Raw genomic sequence first — 13,305 nt, forward strand, 5'->3', positions numbered from 1 at the left:
GTTTTAATAAAATGCATATATGAAATACATGATATTAGGACTGCTTATTTTGAAAATGCGTTTATTAGGGCATGCAGTTAGTTTGGGAATGTTGTTGACATGGGCCACATTAAACATTTAGATGCTATATGAGAACAGTGAAACAGTAAGAAAGAGAAACTGAGAGAGTGTGTGTTCACTGCCGATCCGGGAGCTCAGATAAAGCCGACAGTGTGTCCAATCTGAAACAGGTTTTCCCACAATAGGAACTCTCCACCCCATCCTGGTTGGACTTTAAAAGCCCAGCCTCTCCACACAGAGAGAGAGACACCCGTCGTGCTCAGGTCTGCCCACCTGTTCTCATCTGAAACATCAGTTCAGTTTCTCTCGCCACTACCCAACGATGAGTCTGAGAAACAAGCGCATCAGTTCCAGCAGCTCCGTGAGGATGGGAGGTTTCGGCTACAGCAGTTTAAGTGGGATCTCATTGGGAGCATCCGCTCCAAGTTTCAGCACCAGCTCGGCATACTTGGGGCCTCCAATGGCCAGTGTCTCCGTCAACAAGAGCCTTCTGGCACCCCTCAACCTAGAGATCGACCCCAACATCCAGATGGTGCGCACTAAAGAGAAGGACCAAATCAAGTCCCTGAACAACCGCTTCGCCACCTTCATTGATAAGGTACAGTTGGGTTTCTTGTTCCCTGAGATTGGTATAGTTTTAGTTAAAAAGTAGGGGTTAAAATGAGTGTTTATGATATAGTTTTTATATGATCAACATCTCTTGTAGCAGAAACCTCCATATGAAAGGTCATTTGGTACGATAAACGATAGTTTATAGCGTGACCCATTTCTCTGAAGCCTGAAACCTGATAAAAAGCAGGTCATATTTGACCAAGCCACTGAAGACAGCACTATCCCAGTGAGTATGAAGGAAGCTTTTGTGTGCCGGAGGACAATGCAACCGAATCCCAGGAGCCTACCGGACTGAAATCGACACTTCAATCGCACTGAAGTACAACCAAGTCACTGTTGTGGGTCGGGGCAGGGCTGGGTCTTCCAACACGGGTCTCAGGTCGGCTTTTAAAGTGCTTGAATTTAAGGATTTACGCAGAAACCCATCTAGGTCAGCCACTACTCTCCGGAGTGTTACAGTTCGGCTAATGTGGAGTCATGTTACTCTGTTAATGAGTCCATCCTGGCAAGGTGGGCATCTATTAAAGCAGACAAGCTTTCAGGATGTGCAGTGAAGTGAAGAACTTTCAAGGAAGAACTCTTAAAATCAAGGTCAAGGTACTGTTTATTGTCTCCCGTAGGAGGAATTTGTCTTGGATGAGAGAACTGCTGCAACATCAACCCACCCCAAAACATCCATCATTCAACATTACTATCCATTCCACATAAAACACTCTTCCCTAAAAAAACCCTCCCAAAATACTTAAAAAAGAAAAACTATTTTTCTTCACAAATTACCTAAAAAGCATGCAATGCCTATATTTATATTACCTCTAATCTGCCAACAATATGTGCAGTTGTATCACCACCTTACAGGAGTTGCAAAAAATGCTTTTCTTACTTAGTATTTTTGTCTCTTTTCCAGTCCAAATATATAAAAAAATCTTAAATTAAGATGCATTTACTAAAGTAGTAAAATGGCATAAAATATTATGTCTTGTTTTCTGGGGGGGGGGGGGGGGGGGGGGGGGGGGGGGGGGTTGATTAAGTGAGTTTTTGCTTATAAAAAGTAAAATTATCTGCCAATGGGGTAAGAAAAATAATCTTGTTTCTGTTTGAATTAAGATTATTTTTCTTACCCCATTGGCAGATAATGTAGCTTTTTTTTATTTTATTACATTTTATTTATTAACCCAGAAAACAAGACACAATATCTTATGTAATTTTACTCATCTAGTAAATGCATCTTGATTTAAGAATTTTTAGCTATTTGGACTGGAAACGAGAAAAAGGAAGTAAGGAAGAAAAGCATTTTTGTGCAGTGAAGTGGACTTTTTCCCTCTCTGTTCTCACAGAAGCATGACAGGAAAACTTGTAGAGAAGGACTTTAGTAACAGAGCTCCACTTTATTTGACCTACCTCATCATGTTCCTCAAGGAAGATTTACATTTAGGGTGAACAGTGTCTACAAAGATCACATTTACTTTGATCACAGTGATATTATAAGTGCTGGTTTCTGCTGCATAAAATTCCAGAATGTTTCATATAACATTGAATACTGAGATTCAGCATCCATACTGGAGCCATTAATTCAATATTAAATGCAAATATTTTTTTGTTGTTGTTGTTGTACCTCTACAGGTGCGCTTTCTGGAGCAGCAGAACAAGATGCTGGAGACCAAGTGGGAGCTGCTGCATAACCAGAGCCCGGGTCGGTCCAACGTCGAGCCCATGTTTGAGGCGTACATGGCCAACCTGCGCAGACAGATGGACGTGGTCAACAACGACAGGACCAAGCTGGACGGAGAGCTGAGGAACATGCAGGGTCTGGTGGAGGACTTCAAACACAAGTAAAGTCTTTACGTCTACGCTAGCGCCAATGTTAGCTGACCTCTGACGAGAGCCTTTCTTGTATTTCTTTTGAGAAACTGAATATGCAGCTTAACCTGATCCAACACAGCTCATTATTTATCATCAAAAACAACATATCACTATATTTACAATAAATCTTTCTAAAATCTCTTCAACACTTTTCTAAACTTGTCTTTTTTCTCAGACATCAGAAACTTTCACTTCCACTTTGTATTTTATTCAGATATGAGGATGAGATCAACAAGAGGAACAACCTGGAGAACGACTTTGTGATTCTGAAAAAGGTTGGTTACCCATAGGGATGAACCGATATGAAAATCCGATAACTCTTTATATTTTAAAGCCGATAACTGATATATTGGCCGATAAATATAAATCCACATTTTTTAATAATTTTTCAGGGCATGATTATATAAACAAAAATCTTACCATTAAAAACCATGTCCCAAACACACAATTATAACGTTCTCATTATAATTCGATGTAGCCTATATGACAGACTTGTGCCGCACACTGAACTTTATTTTCCTTTTTTGAAGTGATTTCAATCATATTTCAAGCAATTCAAAACCATCATGGTAAACAGTGCACATCTGAAGTGTCTCAGATGAAGGAAACAATTCATTATTTATGGCCTTTAATATATCGGCCAACATTATAAATGATCATATATCGGCCGATACCGATATGGTGGCCGATACATCGTCCACCCTAGTTACCCATATGACTTTTGAGGTCAGAAGTCCAAAAAAGTCTTTTTTGTTTGTTTTTACTTTATGAAACACAATCCAAGAAGTATGACCTCATTGTGATGCGGGGTTAGGGCAGGTTTCCAGGTAAAAAGCTGAACTTTTAGGACCAGGGAAAGTTAAACTTTCACAACACGTCCAATAAAAGCAGCCCAGGCGAGGGAACAATGAGATGTTTGGGAGGGGTAAAGAGCTAAAGTTAAGACTGGAGGGATCAAATCACCACTGACAAAAGCCTGGGTGGGGATGCGGCATTATTTATAAACTAGAGGAGATCTGTTTTCAATGGCCTGCAGAGAGTAGCAAGAAGTCAGAGTTGCATACTAAATATCTACAAGATGTAGCTCTATTGAGTATCGATATGCCTAATTCAATGCCCAAGGAAGACATACAAGTTATTCAAGGTTGCAATCGAGAAGAGGAAAAACTGTACTGTGTCCCTCAGGATGTAGACTCTGCGTATCTGGTGAAAGCTGATTTGGAGGATAAAGTTGGTGCCCTGACTGATGAGATCAACTTCCTGAGGACCCTCTACGATGAGGTGATTCACACACACACACACACACACACACACACACACACACACACACACACACACACACACACACACACACACCTGACTCCAAGTTGCACCAGGTCAAAATTGCTTTGAGAGAAAAAAAACATACAAATCACATCAGTATATTAGTCACACTTTATTATTGCATGTAAAATACCAGTAAATAAAACAAAATGTTTTCAAAGTTAACAAACGCAAATGAAGGAAAAATATATGTATAAAATAATTAATAGTGGCATTCATTATAAACAACATTTATTATAAAAGCCAAGCCTAAATAAATTTGTAACACTAGTGTTGGAAATGCGTTATATAGATAAACTTGAGCTCACGAACCTTTCATCCAGCACTGATCCAGAAGTGTGCATGTCTGCAATGCTAGAGGTAAATAAGTTGCTTTAGAATATAAGTTGCAGCATGTTTTAGATGATAAAAACAGAACATTATTTTAATGTTTTGTCTTTAAATCTTGAACTACACATAAGGATAACCAAATACCAAGACCAATTTGTCTATACAGTGCTTAAATACACATCTAACAATGTAGTTTCCACAGAGCTAAAGCTCCCTCAAACACACATAAAGTTGCCTTGTCTCTCCGGATCAGGAATTGCGTGAGCTGCAGGCCAGCATTAAAGACACGTCCGTCGTCGTGCAAATGGACAACTCGCGAAACCTCAACATGGATCATATCGTGGCCGAAGTCAAGGCTCAATACGAGGATATCGCAGCCAGGAGCCGCGAAGAGGCCGAATCCTGGTACAAGTCCAAGGTAGATACGAAATACAAACTTCTTCCGAGAGATTTGTCTCTTAACATCTTGAAACTTGAACTTGAAAAAGCAAACTCAATGTCCTAACATTGATTTGATACATTTGGGAATCGATTGGCTTGGGAAAGTCGTTTAGAGGCAATTCAATAAATTTTGATGAGTAATCCTTCACAATGTGAAGATGGATTAAGAAAGTAAACTTTACATGTTGACCCTAGGTGTTTTTCTCCATAGAGCTCCATAAACGCCTAGTAGGAATGCAATTAGTCTAGTTAAAACATCTTTCATTACAGTAATGTGTGTACTGATCAGTTTTTCCATCTCGCTCTGGTCAGTTTGATCAGATGTCCTCTCAGGCCAGTCAGTACAACGACGAACTGCGAAACACTAAAGGAGAGATCGCAGACATCAACCGCATGATCAGCCGTCTGCAGAGCGAGATCGAGGTTATTAAATCACAGGTGAGGATGTATACCTTGTGAACTGAATTTTTCTGGGACTATTACGGTGATTTATTGTGTAACAGGTGGTTACTTTTCCTTGCTATCCTGGGTTCATTTACATTTTGACAGGTTTAATCCTGTCTGGCGCCCGAAGATTTCCTTAAAATAATGTATTTATGTTAGGTCCACCACCGTTACAATGTGCTACATTCACTTTTTCATTTAAGCTAAACCCATGGTGGTCGTTTAAGGCCCTTGCACACTAGGGCTTTGACTCCGAACTTCGTTAATCGAATATATTTTGAATATTTAAAAACATAATGATAGTCGAACGAATATTAGGCAGCCTTTTATATTCGAACCTCTTATGGGCATTATTTTTTGTAAATGTGTTTGCTTGTAAACGTTGTTTTCAATTCATTTTCCGAGGCTTTTTCACGCCTGGTGAAGTTGTGAATCGTGAGCTCATTAGCAAGGCTATGATTGGTCATCTGGGCTCCTGTAGGTGACGTTAGCGTCCTGGTTAGCGCTTATTTTGTATAACAAAACAATGGCCGCGCCAACGCCTACAACAACCACGCCTGACGAGGAGTTCGAAATCTACACTCCTGACAATTTGAAAAGCAAAGTGTGGCGCTTCTTTGGGTTCCCAAAGAAACAGGGAAAAATCACGAGTGAGGACAAAGTGATGTGTAAAATATGTAGGATCAAACTCCCCACCTGTCAACACTACATCCCGGCAAGCTGGAAGAGGAGGAGGAGGAGGAGGGGGAGGAATCTGGGGCGAGGCAGGCCAGAATCGACTCCATGCTATCTCCGTCAAAATATTATTAATAAATATTCGAATATTAATAATAATAAACAAACAAACTTCGAATATGATTTTTGGGCAAAAGTCAAAGCCCTATTGCACACTGAGTCAGAAATTGTCGTATGCGTCATTCGGTGGCTGTTAATTGTCAAAACACCTCTCAAAATGCTTGCTAAAAACGCAAGAAAATTGAACCCGATCCGAACTTTTTTATGATGTGCGAAAGTTTCGGAGGGAGTGTGTAAACGTGATTGACAACATGAGGTCGTATTTATTTTTTTAACGTTCGAAAATTTCGTAACGAGAATTTCGGACTTAGGGTGCAAGGACCTTTACTCACGAGGCTACTATCATTTTAGCGTGCGAACCTGGAGAACCAGATCGCGGAGGCCGAGGATCGTGGCGAGATGAGTGTGAAGGAGGCCAAAGGTCGTCTCAAGGATTTGGAGGAGGCGCTACAGAGAGCCAAGCAGGACATGGCCCGCCAGCTCCGCGAGTACCAGGAGCTCATGAACGTCAAGTTGGCGCTGGACATCGAGATCGCCACCTATAGGAAGCTTCTGGAAGGAGAGGAGGACAGGTAACATGTCAAGTCCTATTTAGTGCGTCGTTCTCTACCTAAGAGGAGTGAAACTGGAGTGTTTACATTAATAAATATTGACCGTCTCATTGTTTTGACCTTTCACAGAATTGGGCAGCAGTCCATTGTGAACATCCAGGCTGTTCCCAACTACAGTAAGTCTGAATGGACAAGTGTGACATTATTCATTACAACAATGACGACAGTACACACATACAACATTTGACTTCTACAAAAGGCTCCTCAATAGTGTTTGCTGACACATTCCTGTATGAAACACCCACTTTACACTATACGACCAATTGTCCAGGAAGAAAATCAAGCCTGTCTAAGATTTTTAGAGAGGATATTCAACACCGTATTACAGTAAAACATTCAAATGAAAGAAATATGGGTCGCGAATGCCATTTCATGTCGACTTTAACTTGTTCTTTACCAGCACTTTAAACCTTCGTATACACAATCTGAAAGATGAATATTATTATTATTTTTGTTTCACAGGCTCCAAAGGGGCGAATGGTTTCCAGCAGAACAGCTCTCCATCACCTAAAATCCTGATCAAGACTACTGAGACCAGAAACAGCACCAGATTCAGCACTCACTGAAGTGGTCACCATGATCAAATACACTATACTATACCGAAGACAGTTAACCTTAAATATAGAAGTAGTTTTCTTTTGTCTTTCTGTGAATCAATGAGAGCAATCTGCGATGAATTTTTCTGAAATAACAAAGACCTTGTGTGTGATTCAAATATATTATAAACATATATATTCAATATACAAAAAAAATATTAAATTACTATATAATGTGAAATTGTGGAATGATTTATTCTATAGAATTAAATGTTTGTATTATTCAATGAGATAAAGCCTGTAAAATGTGGTCAATTTCTCTTGCAATACAATCTGATAAACTTTAAGGCTTAAACAATAGAAGTTATATTTTATTGGTACAAACTTTGGAAATCTGATTTAAAAAAAATGTGTTTGAACTGTTAGATCTGATTGTTTACTTTTTTTTTTTATGCAAAATCAGTATTTCATGTATATACCTGCATAGTGATATATGATTATAGTGATATCATAAAGATAACCAGATCGAATTTCAACAAATGGTGAAATCAGAGCAGACAGTCCTAAAAAATGTTAATCTGAGTCATTTCTTCCTGTAAAACCTGCTCATATGTAACAAATACAGCCTAATTTGCTTCATTTGGCTACAGGCAATGTGCACTCTGTGACAGTAAAACATGATATGATTAGTCTTTTATGTTCCCTAATCCCAATGACTCAAGGCTTCAGAAACTGACATGATAGGCCTATATACACTAACAAGAGCTGTGGGAATAAATTGTGTTGGAGCAATATAGCAGAAATAAAACCAGCTCAGACACTGTAACTTAGGCTATATCTAATGTAATCCAAACAATTAAAGTTATTTTAGAGGAAGAGATGAGCTGTACTATGTCTTCAGCACATTATGGTCAATGAGGGTTTAACATAATCTCTGATCAGACAAAATCCAAATTTCCTCAAAATTACATCCTGTTGATGAAAAGCATCAAAGAGGAATGTCACTGTGTGAAGCGAGCGCCACAATACACCTGCTGTTCTTCCCTAAATTGCTCCACATAGTTGACATTTAAACATTAGATTACCACCACAGCTCTTAGTAGCTGGCCTCCATTATACTATTGGCATAGTTCAAATTACGGATCCCCCTAGATGATACTTCTTGGACTCTCCCAAAAGGATGAAAATAATAGTTTGGGGGGTAAGGTATTGAAAAAAAAAAGTAATATAATATGATGTTAGCCTATCCAAAATTGTATTTAAATGCAGTATTACCCTCACATTCCAACAGTTCAGGAAATAATCTAACGAAATACGATTTTCAAACCCTCACTCCCCATTGGACTGTACCATTTCTCTGTTACGTTCAGACTCTGTTCTTTGCTAAGGTTCTTTGACTTTGATATCACTTCACTAGCTGTCAAAACGTACAGTGTACCGGGTACGGGCGCTGGTGTGTCAGCGAAAAAGTAATTGAGGGTGGTCATACATTTGTCTAATATTTCACTGCCTTTGTAACATAGCCAACCTTTGAAAAACATTGAGTAGCAAGATCGGTATTGTTTAACCGGAGGTCTCCTTAGCGGCCACGACCACTGACGCTTAACTTAAAAACATTAGGCTGACAATCACACGCCGTAGCAGGAGTTTCATACTGACACGGGGAGAGGTTTAATGAGGCGATTTATCATTTTGTGCAATTTCATTCTTAATGTCTTAACAAGAGGGAAGAATCTGCACTAATATTCAGGGAATTTCGCATATAGATTAGTGGTTCTCATGTGTGTAAGCCTATATTAGTCCTAGCCTACTTCACAAAATTAAATCAGCTGTATCATTTCTTACCGCGAATATTCACAATAGGCACTCTGCTCCTCTCCGTTAGTCATCCAGACCTTCTGAGTTTCACGTACTTCTGTTGCTTTCACTTGGTTTGTTAAAATGTATGTGTGCCGATTAATAAAGCAATATAACATAATTACATAAGAATGCAAACAGCCACCGTTTCGTCTGTTAGTTTTTGAATTCTGAGAGCGCGGGAAGATTTCTGTGACTTGGAGGCGGGAAGCGCGCGACGATTTCTTATTGGATTAACTTTCATTGGATTAAGTATAAGTAAGTATAATGCATTTTAGGGTTATACTTATAGCTCACGTCGTATGGCGACTTAATGTGTTTAAGCACTTTAACTTTATCCTATAAAATGAGCAGTTAAAATATTGTATAGAAATGCTGAATACTAAATGCAGCGAACTGAGAAAAACGTATACACTAGAAAATTTAAATTATTAAAATAAAATGTTTATGTTAAAATAACTATTTTTTAAGATAACTTATTATAATATATTATATATATAATATAATATAATATAATATATACCTGATAATAATAATACTACTAAAGTTGTCAAAAATAATCCTTTATATATGCAATGGTTTAAAAAAGACATAACGACATTTAACATTTAAATGGTAATGCAAAAGACATTACTGAGGACAAACATCCATATCCATAATAATAATAATATAAAAAAAGTCTTAATTGGAAGTGTACTTCAGATATACAAAAAATACAGACATAAAATCCACAAACTCATGGCAAAAGCAAACACCTCTAGCGCCCCCTTGTGTTTGGTAACTAGAATTACAAAGAATTGTAGTGGCTCCGAGTACCAGACTAGGGTTAACAGAGTCAGTCCATAGTCAGCATACACACAGATGACTGTGGATTGATTGATTAAAATATCTATCTGACTGTGCTTCTCTTTATTCTCGTCTTCTGAAGAGCAGAAGACTTCTGTCCCAGGTTGTATTACCGAAACTCTGCACCAGCTCCATGCTGCACTGCTTTTCCAAGTGCTCTCTCGCATGCGCAGCCATGTCCCCTCGAATCTCAAGGGCCTTGAAGTGTTCGAAGTCACTGCGGCCCAGTTTGCGTAAGCGTCGCGCAGCAGAGCGGTAACACTTCCACGGCTGAGCCTCCAGCAGCAGAAACTCACTGAGAGACGCCAGTCTGGAGAGGAGAGACAGAAACGCAGCGTCTCCGTGATTCAGGTGCACCCACATCGTCACCGCGAAACACGTGCACAGGTGGAAGCGGGGGCAGACAAACCTGCCTAAATACGACTCTAGCGCTGCCCGGCTCTCTTGAGCATCCGTTATGTCCAGGGGGATGAACTGGATGTTCTGAGGGAAAGGGTTGGAGTTTTGCGCCCGAAGGATTAGATCTTGGTCCAGGTCAAATCCAAGCAGATGCAGTTCTCTCTTAGGAGAGTCACTTCCAGAGGCGTCCTCGTGCAGTAAATGCTTGTACAGAGCAACGGACAAGTCCTGACAAACAGAGGGAATCATATAAATTATTAATTATTAATATTAATAATTAAAACTACACATTTTTATGAGTTGATTATGTCCTTATCGAAATCAATCCGGTGATAATGTAGCCTACTGTAACACTAATATATATGACAAAATTATACTTTTAAACAATAAAATATTACCAGCATAACCAAAAACAAAACAAAACTAGATCAACAATGACATTTTAAAGATATTCATTTCCATGACTTTTCCATGTCTGGAAATCTGATACTGATTGATTAATTACCTAATTTCCTAAGTATTTATAGTGGTCTCATTTAATAGTTACAAATGCATGCACTCAATAATATGTCAAATTATTAGCTAGAGAACTTCAAAATCTGAATCTGAAGGGTAAATATCATACTAATATGGATAGTTCACAAAAACTTTGAGTTTGAGAAAGGCGCATTACAAATAAAATGTATTATTATTATTACAAAAATGGATTACGGATCTGGATTATATTATTATTTTTACAGAAACAAGTTTATTAAAATAAGGTACACGGATAAGAGGGTTTTTAAAATTAATGAATTTAAGTTTTACATTAAACACATTCATAATTTATTAAAAATTAATGTAACAAGTTTAACATCTAATAATATCGAGCATAATAATATGAAACACAAAATGAAGTAAATGCTTCGTACCCCCGAGTTACATCCCACATCCAGCATTAAAACACGCTCACTTCTGTCAGAACCGAACCCGATGTTTTCAAGCAGCGCTTCTGGTATCAAACCCAGGCGATTCTCTGGTGGGTTGAAGGAGTAATAATTGATGAAGTTTCCATAAGGAGCGGCTCCTGGATCTTCATTTTCCTCTGAACTCACATGGGGAACGAGAGTCTCCATCGCTGTCCAACAACATAATAATTCCTGACGGCTCGCGCTGCCATACAAGGTAGTTCCTCGTATTGAATCGAATTAATTCGGTGTACACATTTATTATGTTAGAAAAAATAATGCAGCAATGATATACATATATTTTGTGTCTGTATATCTGTGTTGTAAAATATTAAAATATATCGTTTATAAACCCAGACGAAATCTACAAGAGAAAAACGCATTTACTAGATTTGGCCCGTCTGTTTTGCCATAGAGTTACGAAATGAAACTGCGCATGCGCATTAACATTTGCCTCTGACATTGAGAACGAACTGCATTTCTTCTTACTTTGAATTGGATATTAAACAGGTAAGACTCCACATTGGGGTATTTTATGTAACCGCAGTGACTTTAAAGTAGGAACGACGTTAAACAAAGTTAAAACCTAGTTGTAGATTAGATGTCTAAGATGCTAACTCGCACTGATGAGTTTTAAAACTAAAGAGAAATAAAAATCGTATTCACTAACATGAGGTTTAGTATTACCATCGGTATTAAACATTCTGCATGGTATTGTCATGTTTTTGGCTATGTAACATGGTAATATCTTTGACATATCTCAGGGGATCATGTAAATCTAATGGTATGCGAAAATATTAATCATTTATTATACTTGCAGGGTAAATGTAACTGTGTAGTATGTTACATGTATACAACGGTGAAACTATGAATTACTCCTCTTTATTATGTTTAGATGAATGTAACTCAGTGTAAGGAATATAAGTTAAAAAACTTAAATGATTTAGACCCTTTTAAGCCTATTTTGAATCTACTGCCACAAATCTACACATACCGGCTACTAAATGTCAATAGTAAAACTGGTGTATCTTAAAGGGATAGTTCACCAAAAAGTGAAAGTTCTATCAACATTTTCTCACCCTCAAGTTGTTCTAAACTTGTTTGAGTTTATTTGTTTTGTTGAACACAAATAAAGATATGTTGAAGAATGTTGGTAACTAGTTTCCAGTCCCCATTGAATTCCATAGTATTTATTTTTCTATACTATATTAGTAAATGGGGACCAGCAACTGTCTGGTTACCCACATTCTTTAAAATATCCTCATTTCTGTTCAACAGAAGAAAGAAACTCATACAAGTTTAGAACAACTTGAGGGTGAGAAAATAATGACAGTATTTTCATTTTTTAAGGCCTGAAATTATTCATGAAATATCAGTTGATCATCTTTGACCACATTGAGTATCCCAACTAACGATTTTTGGTTTCCAAAACATGCATTTTAAGGTTTGTTTTTGGGTTAACCACCAGTAAAGTTTCTTTACAGACATAGACCATTCTCCTAACGTTCTTAATTGGTTCCCCAAATAACCATATGTGAACGTTCTGTGTTTGCTGTGATGCTGCGAGTTCACCTGAGTTCATGTCATGTCCCCCCAGATCCGTCATGCTCGGTGGGAAGCGCATCGCAGACGCAGGCTATAAGCTGTTCTCGGGCTCCATGATGCTGTTGACGGTGTACGGTGGATACCTGTGTGTCGTGCGGGCTCAGCGCTACATGCAGAAGCAGAAACAGCTCGAGCTGACGGCACAGGGCGAGAGCACGGATACAGGGAGCATTAAAGACTGAACTCAATCCCTGAACCGGACACTGATCATGTCACACGGGTGGGACGTTACGGGACTCAGCAGTGTGTGTGGAAGCGTGTCAACAGACACACACCTGCGTTCATGAGCCTCAGAGGGTTCGTTCGTCTAGTTCAGTGGCTCTGAATGAGGTCTCTATTATGGAAACAGTGATTTATGGTGTAATATATTAAATGTTCCTTGTAAAATCTACTATCTTGAGTTTTGTCCTATCAATTTACATGATTCCCACACCTGTTGACAAATTATTTTACCATGTTTTTTGTTTTTGTTGTTGTTCTGGACTGGTAAAAATGATTTTTAAGATTGCACATGACATTGTCGAACTGAACCTAAACTGAAATGATGATATTCCAGCATTGTTTTTTTAACCAATGGGATGTTTACTTTACACGACACCGTTTTCAACTAAAAACGTAGAACTTTTTCTGCGTTTTGGC

At 38.5% G+C, this 13,305-nt stretch overlaps 3 protein-coding genes across 4 annotated transcripts; 2 read left to right on the plus strand and 1 right to left on the minus strand.

Annotated features, from left to right (window-relative positions):
- Positions 1-312: 312 nt before the first annotated feature.
- LOC311295021 (keratin, type II cytoskeletal 8) lies at positions 313-7,438 on the plus strand. The gene is made up of 9 exons (XM_084416192.1): positions 313-658; positions 2,293-2,501; positions 2,747-2,807; positions 3,718-3,813; positions 4,439-4,603; positions 4,939-5,064; positions 6,217-6,437; positions 6,546-6,592; positions 6,939-7,438. The coding sequence occupies exons 1-9, from the start codon at positions 383-385 to the stop codon at positions 7,040-7,042; spliced, it is 1,305 nt and encodes a 434-aa protein (XP_084272318.1). The 5' UTR covers positions 313-382; the 3' UTR covers positions 7,043-7,438.
- Positions 7,439-9,534: 2,096 nt separating this feature from the next.
- Positions 9,535-11,383, minus strand: bcdin3d (BCDIN3 domain containing). Of its 2 annotated transcripts, XM_084416226.1 has the most exons (3): positions 11,026-11,383; positions 10,125-10,342; positions 9,535-10,025 (listed from the first exon to the last, which is right to left on the minus strand). In XM_084416226.1, exons 1-3 carry the CDS (start codon positions 11,227-11,229, stop codon positions 9,779-9,781), a joined length of 669 nt encoding a protein of 222 aa, XP_084272352.1. In that variant the 5' UTR covers positions 11,230-11,383; the 3' UTR covers positions 9,535-9,778. The 2 variants fall into 2 exon arrangements, with proteins under 2 accessions (XP_084272352.1, XP_084272351.1); XM_084416225.1 differs by having other exon boundaries at positions 9,535-10,342.
- An 89-nt stretch (positions 11,384-11,472) lies between these two features.
- Positions 11,473-13,290, plus strand: cox14 (cytochrome c oxidase assembly factor COX14). Its single transcript, XM_084416239.1, has 2 exons — positions 11,473-11,571; positions 12,659-13,290. Exon 2 carries the CDS (start codon positions 12,666-12,668, stop codon positions 12,846-12,848), a length of 183 nt encoding a protein of 60 aa, XP_084272365.1. The 5' UTR covers positions 11,473-11,571; positions 12,659-12,665; the 3' UTR covers positions 12,849-13,290.
- Positions 13,291-13,305: the final 15 nt, after the last annotated feature.

The sequence above is a fragment of the Rutilus rutilus genome (genome assembly GCF_951802725.1).
Source record: "Rutilus rutilus genome assembly, chromosome: 8".
In the NCBI taxonomy this organism is placed as follows: Eukaryota; Metazoa; Chordata; class Actinopteri; order Cypriniformes; family Leuciscidae; genus Rutilus; species Rutilus rutilus.